Source organism: Piliocolobus tephrosceles, chromosome 19 (assembly GCF_002776525.5).
Source record: "Piliocolobus tephrosceles isolate RC106 chromosome 19, ASM277652v3, whole genome shotgun sequence".
In the NCBI taxonomy this organism is placed as follows: Eukaryota; Metazoa; Chordata; class Mammalia; order Primates; family Cercopithecidae; genus Piliocolobus; species Piliocolobus tephrosceles.
In genome coordinates this window covers 4,058,495-4,082,185 of record NC_045452.1, presented here as the reverse complement: position 1 = coordinate 4,082,185, position 23,691 = coordinate 4,058,495, and the positions used below count along the sequence as shown (strand labels likewise).

At 54.7% G+C, this 23,691-nt stretch overlaps 1 protein-coding gene across 5 annotated transcripts in view; it reads left to right on the top strand.

Moving 5' to 3' along the window:
• MED15 (mediator complex subunit 15) overlaps positions 1-17,554 on the top strand; it is an 89,095-nt gene extending 71,541 nt beyond the window's left edge. The window contains exons 9-18 of one of the 5 annotated variants that reach the window (XM_023190923.1): positions 4,484-4,603; positions 12,523-12,659; positions 12,750-12,877; positions 13,063-13,197; positions 13,277-13,340; positions 14,315-14,381; positions 14,817-14,977; positions 15,063-15,229; positions 15,694-15,792; positions 16,497-17,554. In XM_023190923.1, the coding sequence (XP_023046691.1) occupies positions 4,484-4,603; positions 12,523-12,659; positions 12,750-12,877; positions 13,063-13,197; positions 13,277-13,340; positions 14,315-14,381; positions 14,817-14,977; positions 15,063-15,229; positions 15,694-15,792; positions 16,497-16,633 (1,215 nt within the window). In that variant the 3' untranslated portion in view covers positions 16,634-17,554. The remainder of the gene's footprint in view (positions 1-4,483; positions 4,604-12,522; positions 12,660-12,749; positions 12,878-13,062; positions 13,198-13,276; positions 13,341-14,314; positions 14,382-14,816; positions 14,978-15,062; positions 15,230-15,693; positions 15,793-16,496) is intronic. The other 4 variants (XM_023190924.3, XM_023190926.2, XM_023190925.2 and 1 more) reach the window with 4 other exon arrangements.
• The last annotated feature ends 6,137 nt before the right edge of the window (positions 17,555-23,691 follow it).

Here is a 23,691-nt window from a genome sequence, read left to right as displayed (position 1 = left end):
GTAGAGATGGGCCAGGCTGGTCCTAAGCTCCTGACTTCAAGTGATCCACCTGCCTCAGCCTCTCAAGGTGCTGGGATTACAGGCATGAGCCACTGTGCCCAGCCGAACTTTCCTTTTCTTTCCATTTCTTGGTATTTGGAAAGTGAACAACTATGGAACAGCCCATGTTCTTAGCTGGTGCAGGCCCAGCTGGTACGTTCGTTAGGCTTCTAGCTCAAGGAAGTATCCACTCTGCAGTCTCACTGGCATCCCATCACCTTCCAGAAGCAGGATGCCAGCTGTGTGTGCTCATGGCCCATGCTGAGCCTGTCCTTGAAGTGCTGGTCTTCCTGTCAGTTTCTCCACCCCTTGTTTCAGGTGGAGGTCCCTGCCCGGCTGGCACAGGAAGGATGGAGAGTGGTTACCACTGTGGTTCGTTGCTGAGTGAGTTTAGTGTTTTAAGGATCATTGCCCACCTGCCCTGTGGCACCATGTGCTGCCTTGCAGGGAATTCCCAAGTGCTAGTGGCAGAGGACCCTTGTAGTTTCTCAAAATCCAGCAGTGGGTAGGGCATATCTATGAGTTGCTTCTCAGTCCAAATGTAGCACCTTGAAATTCTGTAACCCACATTCTGCTGGTTTTCTCTCAGAGCTTGGTCTTGCCTTGTTGCAAGCAGTGCAGTTTCTTGGGGGCTGATTGGGCACCCTCACTGCATTGTTCCACCAACAGTAGCTCCCCCTGCCGGGGGATGGGGGGGTTTAGGCGCCGCAAGTGCTCTGAGGGGCCCTCTGGATTGATGATCTTCTTTTGAATCTTGAATTGGCACAGTGACCAGGTGAGGCTATGGTACTCTGATCCAAAAACTTTAAAAGTATGTGTGGTAAGAAAGTGGAGAGGAATAGAAGTAAGAGAACCATTCCATGAGAGAGAAGGTGTGGTGTCCTTTCTGGTTCTTTCCCTATAATCAAGGCCATGCTATCCTGCGGTTTTTGTGCAGCATCTTCCACATCAACATGGGATGAAGTGTTCTCCTTTAATTAGAAAGCCCTGGTCGACGCCAAGGGACTCTCGTCATACTCTGTGAATATCTCCTGCCATCCTCAGTTATCATCTTGTTCTTGGACCTTGTAATAATTTCCGGTTTTTTGCTGTTACCAGTGACACATATCTTGATGTCCTAGATTGTTCCTAGATTGTTCTGAAGCTGATGGAGGTGAGTGACTGGTTCACTTTGAGGGCCTTCAGATCTGATCAGCCACCATCTAACCAGGAGGTCAGAGATGCAGATTGGAGCTCCCCTTGTGTTGTTCACACAGTGGACATCAGGACGTGGTGACCATGTGTTGCAGCTTTGTATGTATAAGCTGCTGCGTGCTGTGGAAACAGGCCTCTGAGTTCATGAATGAAATTCTGGGATTGGGGGCCCCAATGCAGGCAGCCCTCCATGCCCTGTCTCTCAAGCTCATCTTAGAGCTGAAGAGAGGCGCCTTGTTAGGCCCTTTGCAGTACTGTGGTGATGAGTGTGGTAAAGGGTAGCCTGGGACTGAGTGTTCTAGAAAAATTGCTCAGCCTTGTGCTGTGCACACCTGGTTCTCTTTCCAGTGTTATTTATGTAGCTGAGAAGGGCGATGTCACCCATAAGGGGATTTAGCAGGACATAGCAGACTTCTCTTTCTCCCCTGTAAAACCAAGACATGCCAGGCACAGTGGCTCATGCCTGTAATCCCAACACTTTGGGAAACAGAGGTGAGAGGATCACTTGAGACCAGGAGTTCAAAACTATCCTGGGCAAGTTTTGCCTGTCCCTGCTTTGCCTAACACAGCAAGACCCTGTCTCTACAAAAAAATAAAAATAAAAAATTAGCTGGGCACAGTGGTGCGTGTCTGCAGTCCCAGCTACTCGGGAGGCTGAGGTGGGAGGATCACGCAAGCCCAGGAGTTTGAGGCTGCAATGAGCTGTGATGACAGCATTGCACTGTAGCCTGGGAGACAGAGCAAGACTCTTGTCTCTTTAAAAAAGCAAGAAACAGGGCAGAATGCATCTCGTTTTCTTTTTTTTTTTTTTTTTTTTAAGACGGAGGCTCTTGCTCTGTCACCCAGGCTGGAGTGCAGTGGCGCAATCTCAGCTCACTGCAATCTCCGCCTACTGGGTTCAAGGGATTCTCCTGCCTCAGCCTCCCAAGTAGCTGGGATTACAGGCTTGTGCCTGGCTAATTTTGTATTTTTAGTAGAGACAGGGTTTCTCCATGTTGGTCAGGCTGGTCTTGAACTCCCGACCTCAGGTGATCCGCCCACCTCGGCCTCCCAAAGTGCTGGGATTACAGGCATAAGTCACCATGCCGGGTTTTTTTTTTTTTTGAGACAGTCTTGCTCTGTTGCCCAGGCTGGAGTGCATTGGCTCAATCTTGGCTTACTGCAACCCCACCTCCTGGATTCAAGCAATTCTCTTGCCTCAGCCTTCCAAGTAGCTGGAATTACAGGTATGCACCACCACACCTGGCTAATGTTTGTGTTTTTAGTAGAGACGAGGTTTCGTTATGTTGGCCAGGCTGGTCTTGAACTCCTGGCCTCAAGAGATGTGCCTGCTTTGGCCTCCCGAAGTGCTGGAATTACAGGCGTAAGCCACTGTGCCTGGCCATGCATCTCATTTTCAAACAGTCCCTATACCTTTGTCGTTTAACCTTCTGTTTTTTTAGTATGTGAAAACCAAACTCTAATTTACAAGTCACAAAGGATTATCAAAGACAGACCTCCATTATAGACATGTATGTGGCATTGCTGATTCACAGCTACTCTACTGAAGCCTTGGCCACCCTGGAGGACCCTCTCTCTTTTCTGTGGACCCTTCTGCACAGTGACTGCAGTGGGGAGAGTCAGACCTGGGAGTGGGGAGAGGTTTTTTGGACTCCTCTCTGGGTAGATGTGTGTTGGGAAGTAGTGAAATGTTGTTGAGAGCTGCCTGGCTCATCGGATCCAGTAGACATAACTGGTGCTTTTGGGTTGGCATTTGTAGTTGAAAGAAATTGGGCTTTCCTTATCAGGAGTTCTCAGTTACAAGAACACCAGTCAGCAGTACATTAGACTTAAGCTTTGCCTTCCTTGTGTTTTTTTGTTTGTTTTTCTCTTCCTGGAAAAAAAGTTTGCTTCTCTCATACCATCTGACTTACTTCCAGGCTTTTCTCCCTTGTGGAACGAGTGCTGTTGAGCACTGCTGCACTCTCAGACGGGCTCCTCCGAAGTGCCGCAGGTAGTGGTAAATAGACTCTTACCCCATTGGGATCGCTTCTTTGTTTCTCACCCCCAGTTAGTTCATTTGTTGTTCTGGCTGCAGGAGGAACGAGTGAGGTTCTGGTTGGCATCTGCTAGGCCGTGTCACCCCGGCTTCTAGTGCCTCCTGTGTGTGCCCATGGTTGCGAGTGTGGGCCCTGTGTGTGAGGCCACAGGTCTCCCTGCAGCCACTCTCCTGCTGGAGCTCTGTTACTGGCATCCGCCGCTGCCTGCACTGAAGGCTGGCAGCACCTCCCGGAGCTTGGGACCTGGAGCACAGCCTCCCACCATGAGATGTGTTGTTTTTCCGTGGATCAGTCCTGCTTTCTTTCTGAGCCTGGCGTGTTTTATTCTAGTTTGTTACCATCCTAAGTGCCTGTAGGCCTTGCTCTCCAGGAACAAGACTCGGGCCCTATCTCCAACTCAGAACCCAGAGCAAGAGTGGTCGGGCCTGGGCCCACAACAGTGCTCAGCTGCCCTGCTGCCTTTATAGTTCAAGAAGTGTCCATTGATGAGGGAAATGGTCCTGGCTCATACTGGAGTTCCTGACTCACATCCCTGTGGAGGTGAACTTCCTCATCAGGGCGGAGGCCTGCCAAGCAGTCCCCCTAGGCTTCTTTTGCTCACCTTTGCCCATTTTTGTTATGAAAGAAAACCGGTTCCTCAATAGATACCAGAACCAGCAGCCCTCAGGCCTGGAGGAGGAGAGGTGGATGATTTGGGTTGGGGCTGTAAGAAGTGTGCCGCTGAGAAGGAAGGATGCTGTGAGCAGGCTTACCTGAGCTCATGGTTCAGTGGGAGTCGAGTGTTCTCATCACAAGCTTTGGTGGAATGTACTCTTGACGTCTGTCCCCAGGAGCCTGGTCTCCAGAAACACCAGCCCGGGCCCTCAAGGTCTGGCTCTGATGGTTCTGTGGGCTATAGAATTATAATCTGTTAGCGAGGTGTGTTCAGAAGTGTGTTGAGGACACCAGTGCAGGAGAGCAGCCAATAGAATAGAAAGGTCTGGAAGCAGCATTCTTGGCAAACCTTCTAGATTCCCAATGCCCAGATAGACCTGGAGGTGCTGTGGGCTTGAACGTGTGGGCGGCCTCCCCTCCTAGGCTGCCCCGAGCTGTCCAAGGGTTCCTCGCCCTGGCGCTCCTTCTTGCAGAGGCTACACATGTCCTCTCCACCTGCCCAGGCACTGAGTTTCTTTGTTGCGATCACCTTGTCTGTTGTCCCTCTGTCCTCAAAGATGATCACGGAAGCCTTGGCCCAAGGTGGGATGCACATAAGAGCCCGGTTCCCGCCCACCACCGCTGTGTCCGCCGTCCCGTCAAGCTCCATCCCTTTGGGCAGACAGCCCATGGCACAGGTATTTAACGGGGCAGCGCCCAGGGCACGGCTGGGAGCTCGGGGCGTCCTCTGAGCGCCTTTGTAAAGCACACCTGTTATTATCATTGCCAGTGACTTCCTTTATGGTGGCTTTCAGAGTGCCAAACCCACAGTCACTTTTTTTTTTTAAATGAAGCTAAGCCCAGCTTGTGCTTGAGGATATGAATAAATATCTGGGTCTTTTCAGCTTAAAATAGTTATACTGTATGCATTTTCATGGTAAAAATAAAACAGAAGCTAAGCAAAAGTTTTGCTTTCTAGAGCTGTGCTATCTAAGCATGTGTGGCTGTTTACATTTAAATTAACTAAAATTAGGCCGGGCACAGGGGCTCACGCCTGTAATCCCAACACCTCGGGAGGCCGAGATGGGAGGATCACTTGAGGCCGGGAGTTTGAGACCAGCCTGGTTCACATAGTGACATACTATCTCTAATTGTATATATATATTTTTTTTTATTTTTCATGGGAAAATATATATATGTGTGTGTGTGTATTTTTCTGTTTTTTGAGACGGAATCTCGCTCTCTCACCCAGTCTGGAGTGCAGTGGCACAATCTCGGCTCACTGCAAGATCTGCCTCCTGGGTTTGCGCCATTCTCCTGCCTCAGCCTCCCGAGTAGCTGGGACCACAGGCGCCCACCACCATACCCGGCTAATTTTTTGCATTTTTAGTAGAGACGGGGTTTCACTGTGTTAGCCAGGATGGTCTTGATCTCCTGACCTTGTGATCCACCCGCCTCAGCCTCCCAAAGTGCTGGGATTACAGGCGTGAGCCACCGCGCCCAGCCATATATTTTAAAAATGGAAGAAAAAAAAAAACCCTAAAAGTCAACTAAAATTAAATAAAATGAAAAAATGCCATTCCTCAGTCGTACCAAATAAATTTCAAGCCCACATTTTCCGACAGGGAAGCTAGTGGCTGCTACAGTGGACAGCACAGACTCCAGAACGTGGCCTTTGTGGCCGAAGTGGCATTGGGCCATGCTGTTGTAGAGTTTGCTGTGTAGAGTGTGTAATTTGTAATACACATCCCCTTTCTAGGTAGAGGTAGACTTCTGTGTACATTATGCTTTTCAGGGATATGAATTCCTGGCTTCTCTTTATTTTATGAAATTTGGAATTGCTCCATGGTACAGTCATTTGTCTAACAAGTAATTACCACATGCATTCTGTGTGCCAGGCACTGTGCTAAGATTCTGAGAATAAAATGATGCTGAAGTTCTCTAATCATACAGGCTTTCCATTTTAGTGGGTTTATTGTGGAAACCTCAAATTTGCCAAAAGAACTTTACAATTCAGTTTCTGTTTTAGGGGCAATGCCTCTATAATCCTAGCAGACAGTGGTCCCTGCTCATCCCTGAATGCCCAGGTGCAGGCACTGCCACCACCATGGCTTGTGCAGCGCTGTCTCTGTAGCTCTGTTCTACAGAGGAAGAAGTGGAGGCTGAGCCAGGATGGCCCTTGGTCCATGTGGCCCCAAGCCCGGTGCCACACACCACACACTGCCAAGAGAGTGGCCTGGGCCCCCATTGGGTGCATGTTAAATTTTTGCCTTCCCTGCATACTAACCCCCTGGGTTACCCCAGATGTGCCATTTACATAGTTACTGACTGGAACTTAGGTTCTTTGGCAGGGACCTCCTTTTTGGTAGTTGTTGAATTACAGCGGGAGGAAGTGCCTGGAACCTGCTGGTGGAAAGGCTTTGGTGAAAGAGCTCTCCAGAGGAGCGGAAGTTGGGGGTGAGGAAGTAGGTTGTTTGGCTGTGGTGGAAAGGAGGCCAGTGTGGGCAGAAGCCAGGGTGCAGTTCCCCATGGCCTGGAGGCTGTGAGCTCCGCGACCTGCTCACATGCTGCTGGTGTCTCCTTGACCAGACCCCTTTGGGTTCTGCGCGCTTGTCTGCTAAAACTGCTTCTCCTCCTTTCCTGTAGCCTCTGGCTTAGTATCCACTGGGTTCACAGAATCAGGTTGGGTTGTTGTATGTGGAGGAATGACTTTAGTAGCAGCGTGTAGGACTGATTTTTATAAACACAAAAAGTCCCCAATGTTTTCAGTGTGGGATATGTGCCAGTGCCAGGTCTTGAGCTAAGCTCTTTGTGTACAGAGCCTCACTGTTTCTCATTGCAGCAGGTCATAGTTCGAGCATTTAGCCCCTTTTACAGACTGAGAGTGCCCCCAGGGAGCCACCAAGTCAGTATCGAGGGCTCAAATGAAACCTTTGCGCCTTGGCCTCTCAGCAGGATTCTTCTGGCAACTCCTCACTCCCCTTCCTGCTGGGCTGATGACCTGGCTCCTCCTTCTTGTTTACTGGGCACTCCCGGGTGGGCCCCCCCATTACCCTGCAAGACCAGGCACTGTCCTGGGCTTTGGCTTGCCCATACTGTCTTGTGGGCTGGCCACTCTCCACACCCAGCTGCTGGTGTTGCCACCTAGACTTCTCACAGGCAGCCTCTCCCTCCCTCCTTCCCACCAGTTCCCAAACCCACTCAGTCTTTCCCTCCCCAACCTTCCCTGGCCCTTAGATTAAGGCTGCCCTGAGTTATGCCACCTAATAGGTCTCACTCTCTTTAGAAGCTTCCAATCCCCACAGTCAAAGAGGTAAGGTGGAGCAGAGGAAAGACAGAGAAATATACGATGAAGCTAAAAAGTTAGTGCCTTGGAGTAAATGCCATGGAGAATTCTGGTTTGTCCTCTTTGCACTGTGTGGGGTGAGTGAGAGCGCCGGCATGGAAAGATGCTGGCTAACTCCACACAGATTTAGTCACCAGGTTCCGCCCATTCGCGCTGGCAGTGAGGGGCACACCCCTGAACCTTTGGGGTTGTTCACTGAGGACAAATGTGGCAGCATTTAGAAAGTATTCCTTGTCCTGGCAGTAGACAAACGCCACAGGATTTATGGAAAGAGGAAGGAAGGCACAGAACTGGGGCAAAGTTCTGGTTTTGTTTCTGTTTTGTTGTTGTAGTTTATTTGTTTTTCTTTTTTTGAGACAGTCTCACGCTTGTCCCCCCGGCAGGAGTGCAGTGGCGTGATCTTGGCTCACTGCAACCTTCATCTCCTGGGTTCAAGTGATTCTCCTGCCTCAGCCTCCCGAGTAGCTGGAATTATAGGTGCCTGCCACCATGCCTGGCTAATTTTTGTATTTTTAGTAGAGATGGGGTTTCACCATGTTAGCCAGGCTGGTCTTGAACTCCTAACTTCAGGTGATCTGCCCGCCTCGGCCACCCAAAGTTTTGGGATTATAGGCCTGAACCACTGCACCCAGCCTTGTTCTGCGTTTTTAAAGCAGATTTGTTCATGCTTGTCAGCTGCAAGAAAGCAAACTGGCAGGAGTTTAGGGAGGGAGAAAAGCCAATGGAGGGACACCCTGGAGTGGAGGTCTCCCTGCTGCCCAGGCAGCTGCTCTGCAGCCCTTGCTGGTCCTGGCCTTCCCCGCAGAGGGCCCTCCCCCAGCTCAGCCCTCTACGTTGGGCTGCAGTACCAGGCTTCCTGGTACAGCCTCCCATACCTGGCTGTGGGACAGCCTTGGGGATGTGAGGCATGCTGGGCCCCGTGTACCAAGGGCATTCACCTGCCCACACCAGCTGGCTCCAGAGGTATGCTGCTGCTTTTGTGTCATTATCTTTCAATCCAGTCCCTTCTGAGAAAAGAGAGCTTATCCCAGGAACGTATCTGTTGACCTCACCAGGAATTACCCCACTGTGTCCCATCTGAGCTCTCAGGAGCCAGAACCTGCTGACTCTGGTGTGTCCAGTTGGCCATCCAGTGGCCACTGTCCCTCCAGCCACCTGCCGTCAGCAGTCAGCAAGACGCAGTCTGGAGACCACACTGCCCGTCTGCTCTTGTTCTTTCCTTGTGGCAACAAATTGAGTCCAAGAAAACAGGTGGAGCCGAAAGAGTGGGAACGTACGTGCCCCATGGGCTCTTCTCCAGAGGGCTCACGGGGCCCAGGCTCCCTCCCTCTGTCTTGACGGCCCATGGCTGCATCTTCCTGTAACGATGGGCATGCCTCACGGACTCAGGCTACCAGGTCCAAGCAGGATTCTGTGCTGGGTGCATGCTGGATACAGTGCCCAGCACGGGGGCCCAGGGGGTGGCATAGCCCATGCCACAATCCTCCCTTGGCAGGTGTAAGCAGGCAGTGCCTTCCTCACTAGGGGCTCGTCATTTGACTGGAGAGGCACTGTTGCCTCCCTGTTCCCTGCTCCAATCCCAGACCTGACATGAGCCCAAGGGCTGGGAGGTTTCTTTCTCGCCTCTCTGGCTGCCTCCCTAGAGCCTAGAGCCTGTCTTTGGATCAGTCTGGGGAGCTGCTTCTCATCCCAGGTGCTGGACTTGGACTGCCTGCCACGAACACCTGGGCACAGGGCCTGGTTTCCTGCTCTCGCGCTCTTGGAAATGAATGGGTTCCCTTCGTTTGTTTTTCTTTCCACTAGAAATCTCCCTGCCTCCCATCCTCTGGGCTCTGCTGGCTGCCAGCTGCCAGGGTGAAACCCGTGTTCCACTGCACCCTGGGGAGTGCTTCCAGGGGGCACACTGAGTGCTGGAGCCGGGAACAAGGAACGGTTCCCAGTATATGGGGGGGACCAGGGGGAGCGCGCAGTGCCGCCAGCCTTGCCTGAGGGTTCCTCTGTGGGATGGAGCTCCTTGGACCAGCCTTTCTGCCCTCCCACCTCCTCTCTGGCCCACTCTGTATTCACCTGCCTTCAGCTCCAGGCTGCTGTGTGGGTCCCTTTCCCAGAAATGCAGTTCATGCCATTGTTGCTGGGGTGTTGATGTTTAATGTGCCTGAGCTCCCTTCATCACTAGGGTGACCTTGAGCAAGTCACTTCCCTCTGAGCTCCCTGTTCCCAACCTGTGACACAGGTGACAGGTGGTGTGCACTTAGAAGCTCCTTCCCTAGCAGGTGTGACATTCTTGTCCTGGGCCCTTTGCTAGCAGCTGTGACACACCGGCGCCCGCGCCCCTGGCCGAATATGACCAGAGAGAGCACAGAGCAGCAGTTCCCCTTGGTCATTGGCCCTGTCCCCGCTAGGGGCTCATCCTTTGACTGGAGAGGCACTGTTGCCTCCCCATTTCCTGCTCCAATCCCAGACCTGACATGAGCCCAAGGGCTGGGAGGTTTCTTTCTCACCTCCCTGGCTGCCTCTCTAGAGCCAGTTCTGTCTTCAGATGAGTCTTCGGGGGGCTGCTTCTCATCCCAGGTGCTGGATTTGGACTGTCTACCACTGACACCTGGGCATAGGGCCTGGCTTCCTGTTCTCGTGCTCTTGGAAATGAAAGGGTGCCCTTCGTTTGTTTTTCTTCCCACTAGAAATCTCCCTGCCTCTCATCCTCTGGGCTCTGCTGACTGCCAGCTGCCCTGGCCTGGAGCAGCTGAAGAACTGAGATAGACCTAAGTTCTGGGTGGGTGCTTGGGGGTCCCACGGGCGTGGCTGGTGAGATTGCTGCTTCGGGGCCAAAGTGGGTGCTGGGCTGCCTGAGGTTCGAGAGCAGATGAGAACTCTCGAGTGGCAGTGAGGGCTGTGTGGTGTCCTTCCCTGCTCGGCGGCCTCTGCCCAGCCTGCAGCTGCCTTGCTTCTCAGAGAAACACTGAGCTTTAGGCTGCAGACAAGAGCTGACCATCTCCTAGAAGGGCCAGCTGCTCAGGCACAGGCGCCTCTCTGGAAGAGGCGGTCAGAGAGAGGCGAGGGGGAGGGGCCTGACCTTCAAGCAGGAAGAGAGGAGAGCTTGTGAGACAGCTTTCTGGGGTGCAGGTAGAGAGCAGCAGCAAGCAGGCACAGGTTAGGAAAAGCAGAGTGGTGACGGGGCTGCTGGGAGCTTTAAAAGGGACCCCACCACAGGGCGGGCCGTGCTCCACAGGGTTGGGCTGAGCGTGGAGCCCGGAGTCTTTGCTTCCCACTCCTCGGTGCCGTCTGTGGTTCTCTGTATGGAATTTTCTGGCCTTGGGATTTTGTTGACACCTGGATGAGTCTAGAACATGTGTTCCGGTGTCTGAGACATGCCCTCACTCCCCTTCAGCCAGGGCTCTGTGCACCCCAGCACTGTGAATGCACAGGACTTTGGTGGGAGAAACCTCTGTACTTGTTCAACTCAGAATTTTAGCAAATGAAGTCACATCAGTCCCCGTTTCTGACCTTGCTAACCTTTGCGAGAATCACCACGAGCCATTTTTCTCTACTAGGTAGAGCGATAAGGCCCGGCAGGCTGAGTCTAGGGCTCCTGCTGTCTGCCCCCCCATCCCAGGCAGGGGTGTCTTGATCACAAAGCAGTGGAAACAGTCCATTCCATCGGTTGATGTCCACTGGGCCAGTGGCTTTGGATAGGGACTTCTGACCCAGCCATGCTGGAAGTGCCCTGCTGTGGTCACACCCTGTGCCTTAGCCCCCCACCCCCTGGTCTCCCAGCACACGTGGTTCAGGAGCGGCCTGCACCCAACATCCCTTGCAGCACTGTCAGGCACACCCCATGGAACAGGCAGGACAGAAAGAGCATTCCGCTCCAGGAGCTTGATCCAGGTGGTGCTGAAAGGGCAGTGCCACCCTGCCCTCTGCTGCCTGGTGGGGTGGTGAGGAGGGCAGCATTCTGTTTGTGGGCTCTGGTCCTGGTTCCCAGTTTAAGGAGCTTAGCAAGCAGCAGTCCTGTCCCAGCATTCACAGCACTGTAGTGGAGGTGCTTGTGGGGTTGTGTGAGCCGTGGCCACAGACAGGTCCTCATGGCCAGAGTGCCCCAGGAGAAGCACTGAGTTGGTCTACAGAAATGGACGGTCCAGGGGCCTGGCTTCTAGGCAGGCTGTGAGGGGATGCTCGGCATGCAGGGGGTTGACTAGGATGTGGGAAATACCACCATGGGCCCATGGGGGCCTCTGAAGCTAGCAGGGCCTTCAGGGTTCCCCCAGTGTGACAAGGCAGCCCTCTTTGCTGAGAGTCCCTCTAGGGGAGGCCATTCACCCAGGTCTGGCAGGCAGCTGTCCTCCCCATCCAAACTGCCATCTGTGCTCCACCCCAGGAAGGTGTGGGTGTTTCACACATGCTTGTCCCTGGTGCCTGGGTGGTGTGGTTTCATCCCTAGAGTTTACGGATGAAGACAGTGGTGTCCCTCGTGCAGACAATGGGCTGATCGATCTTATTTGTATCGTGCCCAATAAGGCCTGGGGAGCAGAGCAGCATCCGTGCTCTGTAGACACACAGGGCCTCAGAGGACTCAGGTGCACACCTGCATGGCAGAACCAGGCTCTGGGCCCAGGTGTCTTTGATACTGAGTAGCTCGCCTCTCCCAGGGGCGCTGGTGTGGGCTGATACCAGTGCCACCATGGGTGTGTGTGTGTCTCCCTGGGCCACCTCACTCCAATTAAGCAGGTCCAGGTGGGACACAGCCTGGGACCAGCCCAGCAGCTGCATGTGTTAACCAAACAGATGGCCGCGGCCACTGGGATTGTCCTTGGTGCAGTCAGCCTGTGGGCTGCGGGGGCTTGTGGAAGCATGTAGGAAGACAGTCCCACTGATCAGCAGAGCAAGGTCCTTACCAACCCACAAAGGAGCATGTCACAGGACAGGCAGGCGTGGCAGGGAAGACCAGGCTAGTGCCACCTGAGGGCATTACCTCCCAGACTGCCCTTTTCCTCACACTTCTATGACACAGCCCTCAAAGCCTGTGTCTCTGTGGGCCCCTGGCCAAGGAGCAAGGGCTGCCCTGCCTGGGCCCCCCTGCCAGTCCCTTGGTCACTTCATGCTGTGTGCCATGCTGGGGGAGTGTGCCTGTGTGTATGTCCTGGTGGCATTTGGATGAAGACACAGGTGTGTGGTGAGGCTGTGCGGGAGGACGGGCCTGTGCGTGAGGTGGGCAGGTGGTGTGGAGGCGGGCGGGCGTGTGGCAGTGCGCCAGCTGAGCCCCTCCACTTCCAGGTCAGCCAGAGCAGCCTCCCCATGCTGTCCTCGCCATCACCGGGCCAGCAGGTGCAGACCCCACAGTCGATGCCCCCTCCCCCGCAGCCGTCCCCGCAGCCCGGCCAGCCCGGCTCACAGCCCAATTCCAACGTCAGGTAGGCCTGGCCTGGGGTGTCCCTCCCCGCCTGGACCTCAAGGCTGGCCCTGCCTGGACCCTGGCTCACATGTTTCTCACTTGTCTGCAGCTCCGGCCCTGCCCCATCCCCCAGTAGCTTCCTGCCCAGCCCTTCACCGCAGCCCTCCCAGAGCCCAGTGACGGCGCGGACCCCACAGAACTTCAGTGTCCCCTCACCTGGACCTTTAAACACACCTGGTAAGTTGGGCCTGGGGCCCATGGCCCCATCGTGTGACCTGTATCGGCCTGGTGGGTTGAGGTGCTGAGGTCACCGCTCACCGTTATGAGGCCTCAGCTCATACTGGGTGTGCGAGCTCTGGGGCCCTCAGAGCTCAAGCTCCCCGCCTGAGGGTTGAGTGGCCTCACCCGCCTGTGTCCTGCAGTGAACCCCAGCTCTGTCATGAGCCCAGCCGGCTCTAGCCAGGCCGAGGAGCAGCAGTACCTGGACAAGCTGAAGCAGCTGTCCAAGTACATCGAGCCCCTGCGTCGCATGATCAACAAGATCGACAAGAATGAAGGTGGGCTGCGGCCGGGGCAGGGCCTGCACCCTGGGGACACTGCCAGGCTTGTGTCTTAGTGTCCTCTCCTCTGTCCCAGACAGAAAAAAGGACCTGAGTAAGATGAAGAGCCTTCTGGACATTCTGACAGACCCCTCGAAGCGGTGAGCTTTGCACACAGCCCACGGAGGGTCCACAGGGGCATGGATAGCCCAGCCATGGATGAGCACTTGGTGATGATGTGGGTTTAGCAAAGGCACCGGGCAGCTCTTTGAGCCCTGGCCAGAGGCCTCCAAGGCTCCACTCTGGTGTGTGCTGAGGCTTCAAGCCCAGACTTCATCTTGGCCGGTGCCCAGCCTTTGCCCTACTCCTGGCTGCTGCTGTGGCCCTCATGCTGGGCCATCACAGCCAGACCTCACCAGCCAGCAGCCAGGGGCCAGCTTGCAGTGGCCTGACCATCAGCTGGCCCTGATGGGCCTGAGCCTGACCTGGCGTTCTGCCCCTGACTTGCCGGTGACCATGGGCAGGCGACTGCATCTCAGTTACCCATGTGTAGCTCATGTGTGCTGTCATGAAAATGAAGTAAGATGGCTCTGGTGAGAAGCAGGTGGAAGGCAGGGCCGCTGGCCATGGTGCTGTGAGGATCAGTGCTCGGGCAGTGCCTCCAAACTGCATGGGCACTGGCATATACCTCCCTCTCACCTCAACTCAGGCTATTCCCCCCACCCCATCTAGAAGGGTCTCTCTGTTCTGCTTGTCTGGATAGAATGCCAGTCACTATTGGGTGGTCCTCCAGGCCTTCATGGGTTGATCCTTCGTTAGGTTTATAGGGATGAGTGGGGCAGAGACTGGCCTACATGAGAATGAGGCATTCCCAGCCTGATCAGGGGCCTGGCCACTGTCCCTTCTCTTGCCCCATCACCTCACTCTGCCAACCAGGGACAAGCAACTCCTGGGTTTGAGGGCTGCCTGCCTTCAACTCTGGGTCTGGGAACAGCCGGTCAACTGGTAGGAGCTCCTGCAGAGGAGGTTTCTGATGGCCAAGGCCCAGTGGCAGTGGTTGGGATCCCAGCCTGAGAGCTGCCATGTCTCCCACTCCTCCAGCACAGAGGTCAGCCCAAGTCTTCTCTCTCTGCAGGTGTCCCCTGAAGACGTTGCAAAAGTGTGAGATCGCCCTGGAGAAACTCAAGAATGACATGGCGGTGGTGAGTGGGATGCCATACACTCCTGGTTCCTAGGGGAACCAGGGCTCCCCCAAGAGCTCCTGGGAGCACCGCTGGGATGGTCCTTCAAGATCAGGGCATCTGGGTGGCGGCTGGGCCTGACCTTGGACCCTGCCCACGAGGCTTCCAGGCCAGGTCTGCTGTGCTGGATGGGAACATGGGAGAAGTCACCCTCTGTCTGTGGCCCCCGTGGGTGCCTCCTCCACCCAGTTCAGAGGAGGCAGGGACTGTAGGGAAGACAGGCTGTAGGGGTGGGGGATTATTCCCAGGATCAGCCAACATTGTCTGCACAAGGGTGGAGGCTGTGAGAGGCCTCAGGAATCTGGCTGTGAGTGATGACGGGCCTAGGGTGTGAAAGCCCCCTAAATGGGGAACCCTCAGGTCCTGGGCTGCTGACCATGCCCATCCTGCCTCCAGCCCACTCCCCCACCGCCCCCGGTGCCACCGACCAAACAGCAGTACCTATGCCAGCCGCTCCTGGACGCCGTCCTGGCCAACATCCGCTCACCTGTCTTCAACCATTCCCTGTACCGCACATTCGTTCCAGCCATGACCGCCATTCACGGCCCACCCATCACGTACGTCCAGCTGGGCTGGGCTTCGCGGAGGGCGGCCAGCCCTGGGCCGCGTGTGCCCGGTGTGGTCACCATGCCGCCTCCCCAGGGCCCCGGTGGTGTGCACCCGGAAGCGCAGGCTTGAGGATGATGAGCGGCAGAGCATCCCCAGTGTGCTCCAGGGCGAGGTGGCCAGGCTGGACCCCAAGTTCCTAGTAAACCTGGACCCTTCTCACTGCAGCAATAATGGCACTGTGCACCTGATCTGCAAGCTGGGTGAGTGTCCAGAGGGCTGGGGCTGGCATAGGAAAGCAAGCCCTGACCGCAGCCCCAGGACTCTGCCGTCTGAGCCAGAGGGCACAGCGCCCAGAACCCATCCTGTGTTCACGCCCCGCCAGGCTGTCTGCTCTATCCTCACACACACCAGGCCCCGGACAGCCTGACAGTGCCTCAGTCCCCACTGCCAAAGCCCGTACACTCTCACCTCCCCAACACAGATGTGGCTCTGCTTTGCCTGGGGCCCTAGGGAGGTGGTAGGCAGGACCTCTGGGCACCCATCGATTCAGGGCACTCCAGGCTTCATGTTTGGAAATCTGAGAGTCAGAGAGACCTCCTCCAGGCTTTGCCACAAGCCTCACCAGAACCTCCCAGAGTGTGAAGAGTCCTGTTCCAGAGCAGGGCTGTGAGGCAGGGCAGGCCGGGGCTCGTCCAGGTCACAGATACAGCCTTCTGTGTTGCAGATGACAAGGACCTCCCCAGTGTGCCACCGCTGGAGCTCAGTGTGCCCGCTGACTATCCTGCCCAAAGCCCGCTGTGGATCGACCGGCAGTGGCAGTATGGTAGGTAGACCCAGAGGAGCTGTCTGGGGACCCAGGGCAAGCAGGGTCATTGTGGAAAACCAGGCTTCCATTGCAGCGGGGACAGCCGCCGTGCGCTCCTGCCCCTCCCCAGCTCAAGCCCCTCCCTCGCCTCTTCTGGCTCTTCCTGCACAGACAGGAGCGGGTTGTCCAGTGGTTACCTGAGAGGAAAGGGTCTCTGCTCCCACTGTGTCCCTTCGCCCCTTCAACTTGTGTCAGGTCAACTGTCCAGGGTGGTTGTGTTCAGTGGGTGAGGGGTAAGCCTATGGCTCAAGGACAGACCCTGCTCTTCCCGGAGGCCACTAGCTTCCCAGAGGCTACTACCTTGGCGGGGCTGATGGGTCCCACCGGCAACTTGAGTGCACAGGGCCCCATCTGGGTGATGTGGCTCCAGAGAGAACTATGGTGGCAGGGGGCAGTCTCCCTGAACACAGAGCTGGCACACAGCAGAGCCGGGCTGGGTCCCCAAGGTTGTTAGAGGCAGAGCCCTAGATCCTGTTCAGATTCAGTTCTTCACTGATGATGAGGCTCTGGGAGGAGAACCTGAAGGCCGGGCACCACGCAGGACATCACCTCCTGGTGCTTTGGCTCGAGCCTGGGGCTGCCCCTTGCAGAGCACTGCCGGGTGTGCCAGGAGCGAGCTCTGCGCCGGCTGCCTTAGGTTCACACCTGCTACGTTGTTGCAGACGCCAACCCCTTCCTCCAGTCGGTGCACCGCTGCATGACCTCCAGGCTGCTGCAGCTCCCGGACAAGCACTCGGTCACCGCCTTGCTCAACACCTGGGCCCAGAGCGTCCACCAGGCCTGCCTCTCAGCCGCCTAGCCATAACTGCAGGGATGGCCCGCAGCCTCATCGGGGCCAAGGACACACGCCTCCTGTCAGACACGTCTAGGTGTTGGCTTCCTTAGAGAGCCTGGGGTTAGGTTAGCTTTCCTGCTTTTATCTTCTGCCTTGGGGACCTGCCAAACGAAATCCCACACCTGTACAGAACTGGGATAGGCGCAGTGGAGCGGGCTGCTTGGGGGGCGTTGGCTGACTTCTTAGAGAAGGCCCTCCATGTGTCTTCCTCCAAGGAGCCAGATGCGATTCTCGGGCTGCTCTCACCGTGGCCTGTCCAGGGTCCAGGTCCGTCTCAGCAGTGTGAGGGTGCACTCAGGGTGTTGTTAGAGCATCTTGTGTGTGCTAGACACACTGCTACTCGTTTCTATAGGAGAACACAGAGGACATAGGAAACCCTTAAAACACACATGGGATTCTCTGGTCACAGTTTTGGGTTCAGGCTATGCTGCGTTGAGCAGGTGCAGCACCCCCAGGGAAGCCCCCAAGTCCAGGGCACAGGCTGCCTTTTGGAGGGAGGGCTGGCCCATGGGTGCTGCCAGCTTCCTGCCACCAGCTGGGCCTCAGCCCTCACAGCATTCCTGCTGAGCACTGTGGGGCACCCAGGGAGCCGGGACATCGGGGATCCTGCTGCTGGCACCCCTGCACTGCTGGCATGAGGGCCATGTCCCCACTGTGAAGGATGAAGAGCAAGGCCCTCGGGACCCGCGTCCTCAGAGCATCACACACTGAGCCACCCAGAGAGAATGGGCCTAGCAGCAGGCCGGGGCCATGCAGGGAGCGCCTCCCTGTGTTGCCTGCCACTCTGGGCACTGGCCAGCAGCCCTCTGGTGAGAAGAGGTCCCCCCTTTTTATGTGCACTACCCCACCATCTGTGATTATAATAAATTTATTATTCCCGTGTTTGTCAGTTGTTCATCACTGTGCCCGCTTCTCCATGAATCTGGGCTCGCTGTCCTGTCAGGATGCTGTCAGCCTTGGGGCTGGCAGTGTCCGGTCTGGCCCTGGACACCCTGGACCTCAGCTCTCCTTGTCTGACACACCGTCCCATTCCTTGACCTGGTTGATCCCCCAGCTTCCTGGCAAAGTTCCTGCTCCCTGAAGTAGGAAAGGGCTGAGATTCATGCCAAGGAAGTGGGGCTGTGGAACTGGGAGGACTGTGTTGCCAGGTGACGGTGGGCACTAAGCTGGCCACCCCCAGACAATGGACGCAGCTGCAGCTGCTGCTGTGGTGGGAGGGGTGGCGCAGGTGTGGCCACAGCACTCTGGAGACGGCCCTCCAGGAAGGGAGGTGAGCTTGGCTGGACCCCCTGTCGGCGGTGTTGTGTCAGGGCAAGAGAAGATGGCATCTTGCCCCCAGGAGCATGCAGTCTGGGCAGGAGACCCAGGGTGATCTGTGTTTCGAAGGCAGCTCTGGCCCAGCCAGGGGACCAGGAAAGCCCTCCCACCTCCAGGGAGGGTGGGCGCAGCTCTGGCAACGCTTCTCTTCCAGGGCAGCTGCCAGGTCCCGGAATGAGCAAGACTTGGCTGCCCAGGCAGGTACCTGCAGATAGCAGGGGCTGGGCTAGGGACCAGGGGCCGGGAAGGGACGCCTGATAGTGAGGATCCAAGCATACGACTTGGAAAGAAACAAGCTTTATTTTCAGTCTTCAGCAGGTAAGGTTTTACTTACTTCATCATGTGCTTTTGTGTAAATGCCAAATATCAAAATAATAGCTAGAAAACAAACTAGCTGTTGTTTTGTCAGTTTGGAGATCAAATACTTTTATCTATCTTGAGTCATTTATCTTGGAATTTAGCCAGGCTTAAAAGTAGTAGAATTACCAGGAAATGCTATAAAGAGCCAGAATCCACTTGGACGTTGGTGGGCCTGGCATTGGAAAACTGTGGGCGCAGATGTGGGTATCTCAGAGGCCCTGAGCGGTGCAGGTGCTTGGTCCACATTGCTTGAAGCCTCTTCTGCTGAGAGACAAAGGTGTTGTTCAGGGTTGGCTTCAATGCAGGCAAGATGACAAGTGCTACCACAGGCAAGGGGCTCAGAAGCAGGCTGGGGGTGAGTAGAGGGACTGTCACCTTGAGCATCCCCAGGAGTGGACTGTGCTGGGAGTCAGGCCTGTGTGGCCCTCACCAGGGCCCAGTGAGGCCAGGGCCTGCTCTGCTTCTGTGCTCCCTCCCTCCCTTCCCCACTCCTTCCCTGGCGTCCAGGCAGAAAAAGAGGCCGAGGCAAGTTTCAGAGCAGGAGTGGAAGTTTATTTTAAAAAGTTTTAGAACAGGAAAGAAAGGAAAGTATTATTGGAAGAGACCTAAGCAGCATGTAAAGGTCAAGTGCGATGCCAAACCTTGATCCTAGTACTTTATAGACTGGCCCATTTCCCATCATTCTTCCCCTAGGGTGGGCTGCTTACATGCACAGTGCCCTCCTTGCCCTTGGGAGGTGAGCGCACGCAGTGTGTTACTGTACATATGCCTATCTGATCTGAGGCTTTCTTCCTTTTTCTGGTGGGGTGCCCCCAGAAAGTCATACTCTGCCATTTTGTCTCTTAATACACATGGCCAGGAAATTGCTTCTCCCTTGTGCCTGTATTCAATTAACACTTTAGTGAAACAGGTGTGACCCATCAGGAACTGGCATCTCCCTGGTGCCAGGTGCCAATTTATCACTTTCATTTTTTATTTATTTTTTAGAAGGAGTCTCACTGTCACCCAGGCTAGAGAGCAGTGGCGTGATCTTGGCTCACTGTAACCTCTGCCTCCCAGGTTCAAGTGATTCTCCTGCCTCAGCCTCCCAAGTAGCTGGGATTAGAGGCATGCACCACCACGCCTGGCTAATTTTTGTATTTTTAGTAGAGATGCAGTTTCACCATGTTGGCCAGGCTGGTCTAGAACTCCTGATGTCAAGTGACCCGCCCACCTTGACCTCACAAAGTGCTGGGATTACAGGCATGAGACACTATGCCCAGTCCTGGCTTTTTGTTGTTAATTGTTTTTTGAGACAGTGTCTCACTCTGTAGCCCAGGCTGGAGTGCAGTAGTGCGATCACTACTGCACTACAGCCTTAACCTTCTGGGCTCAAGTGATCCTCCTGCCTCAGTCTCCCAAGTAGCTGGGACCACAGGCATGCACCACCCTACCCAGCATTTTTTTTTTTTTTTTTTTTTTGAGATGGAGTCTCGCTCTGTCACCCAGGCTGAAGTGCAGTGGTGAGATCTCACCTCACTGCAAGCTCCGCCTCCTGGGTTCACGCCATTCTCCTGCCTCAGCCTCCAGAGCAGCTGGGACCACAGGCGCCCGCCACCACGCCCGGCTAATTTTTTGTATTTTTAGTAGAGATGGGTTTTCACCATGCTAGCCAGGATGGTCTCGATCTGACCTCATGATCCTCCCCGCTCAGCCTCCCAAAGTGCTGGGATTACAGGCGTGAGCCACCGCGCCCTGCCGCTAATTTTTTATTTTTTATTGTTTGTAGAGACGGGGGTCTTCCTATGTTGCCTAGGCTTGTTTGTTTGTTTGTTTGTTTGTTTAAACAGAGACAGGGTCTTGCTATGTTGTCTAGGCTGGTCTTGAACTCCTGGGTTCAAACAGTCCTCCCATCTTGGTCTCCCAAAGTGCTAGGATTACAGGCATGAACCACCAGGCCCAGTCTCCATTGTGAATCTTTTTTTTTCGAGACCAAATTTTGCTCTTGTTGCCCAGGCTTGAGTGCAATGGTGCGATTTTGGCTCACCGCAACCTCCGCCTCCCAGGTTCAAGTGATTCTCATCTCATGCCTCAGCCTCCTCAGTAGCTGGGATTACAGGCATGCGCCACCACACCCAGCTAATTTTTTTTATTTTTAGTAGAGATGGGGTTTCACTGTGCTAACCAGGATGGTCTTGATCTCCTGGTTAACTCATGATCCGCCCGCCTCGGCCTCCCAAAGTGCTGGGATTACAGGCATGAGCCACCACGCCCGGCTTACCATTTTGAATCTTAAGAGGAGAAAGTCTGGTTCTCTGGAAGGCCTGGGTAGCTTTTCTCCTGAGCATCTTGAGAAAAAAGTGCTCTGAGCACTCCTTGGGAAGTCCGAGTCAGCACATGCAGCCAGGTGGGTGCTCCCTGGCTGCTCTCCCAGAGGTCAGAATAGCTGGAGGCAGCCGGAGGGAGGAGGCTGCAGATGTATTGAAGTCAGGAAGACCCAACAGTGGAAAGAGAAGTTGCTGGTGACTGACCCTCGGCTTGACGCTGTGCTCCCCTGAGCTGGGCTGGGTGTCAAAAGGCCTCCACCCTCCAAAGTGCCAGCCTTCTGCTGTGGCTGAAAAGCATTTGCTCTTCCTCCTCCTCTCACTTCTTTGCATTCTTCTGACCTCTTAAGTGCGTACAAAGATTCACATGGATATTAAAGTCAATGGTGATTTTCATAGCTGGAATACTCGTTGGGAGAAAGTAGGAATTGCTTTTTTTTTTCTTTGCCTTTTTTTTTTTTTTTTTTTTTTTTTTTTTCACTCTGTTGCCTGGGCTGGAGTGCAGTGATGCAATCTTGGCTCACTGCAGCCTCCATCTCCCAAGCTCAAGTGATCCTCCCACCTCAGCCTTCTGAGTAGCTGGGACCAGAGGTGTGAGCCTCCATGGCCTGGCTAATTTTTTGTATTTTTAGTAGAGATGGGGTTTCACTATGTTGCCCAGGCTGGTCTCAAACTCCTGAGCTCAGGCGATCCAGCTGCCTCGGCCTCCCAAAGTTCTGGGATTACAGGCGTGAGCCACTGTGCCTGGCCAAAAGTAGAAATTCTTGATTGGGAAACAATTTGATTTCTTTTGGCCCCTTCTCACTTGAGAAAATTGTGCTGAGAATTCTGGTTTTGAGAGTGAAGGGAAGCTAGCTTAATTTTTAAAGTGAAGGCTACATGAGTCCTCTCTCCAGTGTGGTGGCTCATACCTGTAAACCCAGTGCTTTGGGATGCAGAAGCTGGCAGATCACTTGAGCTCAGAAGTTCAAGACCAGCCTGGCAACGTAGTGAGACCCCATCTCTACAAAAAAAAAATTAAAAATTAGCAGAGTGTAGTGGTGCGTGCCTGTAGTCCTGGCTACTTGGGATGCTGAGGTGGGAGGATTGCTTGAGCCCAGGAGTTGGAGGCTGCAGTGAGCCATGATGGTGCATTGCACTCCAGCCTGGGCAACATAGCGAGAACTTGTCTCAAAAAAATACAAAGAGTCCTCTCTCATTTATGTTGGAAATGTCAGGGTTATTGGCCATTTAGGGGATCTGACTTGCTCTTAGATGTCCAAGAGGAAAGGTACCGATTTCTCCTGATTGCATAGGGCCTCTGCTGGTGGGTCACCTGCACGAGGTGACCAGAATCTGAGTCACCTCAGGTCATGCAGGTGCTGGTACATCCTAGAGACAGGATGTGTTGGTCATGGAAGAGAGTGGACCACAAATGGGTTCCAGGGGAATAGCGTTGTCTGGTATGAGGAGTGGGGTGTGGAGGTGCAGGGGGCAGGGGTGGTGTCCGGAGAGCCTGAAGTTGTGCTGCCAGAGGCTCCAGGCCAGGAGGTCTGAGAAGCATCTGGATTTGGCCTGTTCACAGCAGGGGAGTGTGGCCTAGTGGCAAAAAGTTGAGGGCATCCTAGGAGTTGAGGAGGTGGCAGCGGTTAGAATAAACCACCCTGCAGGCGTCCAGGGGTGGAGAGACGAGAATGTGCAAGAAATGCCTTCAGCCTGGCCTCCTCAGGACCCCGGCCACCGGCCTCCCTCCTAGATGTCCCCAGAGCTTCCTCCTCCTTGTGCCCCAGAACTGGTTCCTGAGTTGCTCCAACCCCAGGCCTCCCCTGTAAGTCCCCCCCCAGTGCCTCCTGGCTGGGACCCCTAACTGCATTTTGCTTCTGCTCTCGTGCCAGTAGTCCCCCTTTCTCTCCAGCATCTGGTGCTCTCGTGCCAGTAGTGCCCCTTTCTCTCCAGCGTCTGGTGCTCTCGTGCCAGTAGTGCCCCTTTCTCTCCAGCGTCCGGTGCTCTCATGCCAATAGTCCCCCTTTCTCTCCAGCGTCCGGTACTCTCGTGCCAGTAGTCCTCCTTTCTCTCCAGTGTCTGGGCCCCAACTACCAAGACCCTGCCTCTTCACTCAGCTTTGCTGTGCTTAGTTCTCTACTCAGTAGGTTGTGTCTGCCTCCACTCCTGGCCAGACACTGCCCTGGGGCTGAGTGCACAGTCCCCAGCCACTCACAAGAACCTCAGAGCTTCTGGAAGCCATAGACATGGTGGCACATGTTTCAGGTTGTCAGGTTTTTTTTTTTTTCTTGGAGACAGAGTCTTGCTCTGTCACCCAGGCTAGAGTGCAGTGACATGATCATGGCTCACTGCAGCCTTGACCTTCTGGGCCCAGGTGATCCTCCCACCCCATCTCAAGTAGCTGGGACCACATGTGTGAGCCACCACCACACCTAGCTTCTTGAATCTTTTGTTTTTTTGAGACAGAGTCTCACTCTGTCGCCCAGGCTGAAGCGCAGTGGCATGATCTTGGCTCACTGCAACCTCCGGCTCCCAGGTTCAAGCGATTCTCCTGCCTCAACCTCCCGAGTAGCTGGGATTACAGGTAGGTGGCACCACACCCAGCTAATTTTTATGTCTTTCGTAGAGACGAAGTTTCACCATGTTGGCCAGGCTGATCTCGAACTCCTGACCTCAGGTGATCTGCCCGTCTTGGCCTTCCAAAGTGCTGGGATTATAGGTGTGAGCCACATGCCCAGCCAACTTTTTGAATCTTTTGTAGGGATGGGCTCTTGCTATATTGCCCAGGCTGGGCTTAAACTTCTTGGCTCAAGTGATCCTCCCTGCTTTGGTTTCCCAAAGTTCTGGGATTAGAGGCCAATCTACTCAATGTTGATATTAAGTAGAAGGCAAAATTCACATGGCTCAGGCCCAGCAGGCTCAGGCTGGGTGTGGTGCCATCTACCTGTAATCCCAGCTACTCAGGAGGCTGAGGCAGGAGAATCACTTGAACCCAGGAGTCGGAGGTTGCAGTGAGCCAAGATCGTGCCATTGCACTCCAGCCTGAGTGACAGAGACTCT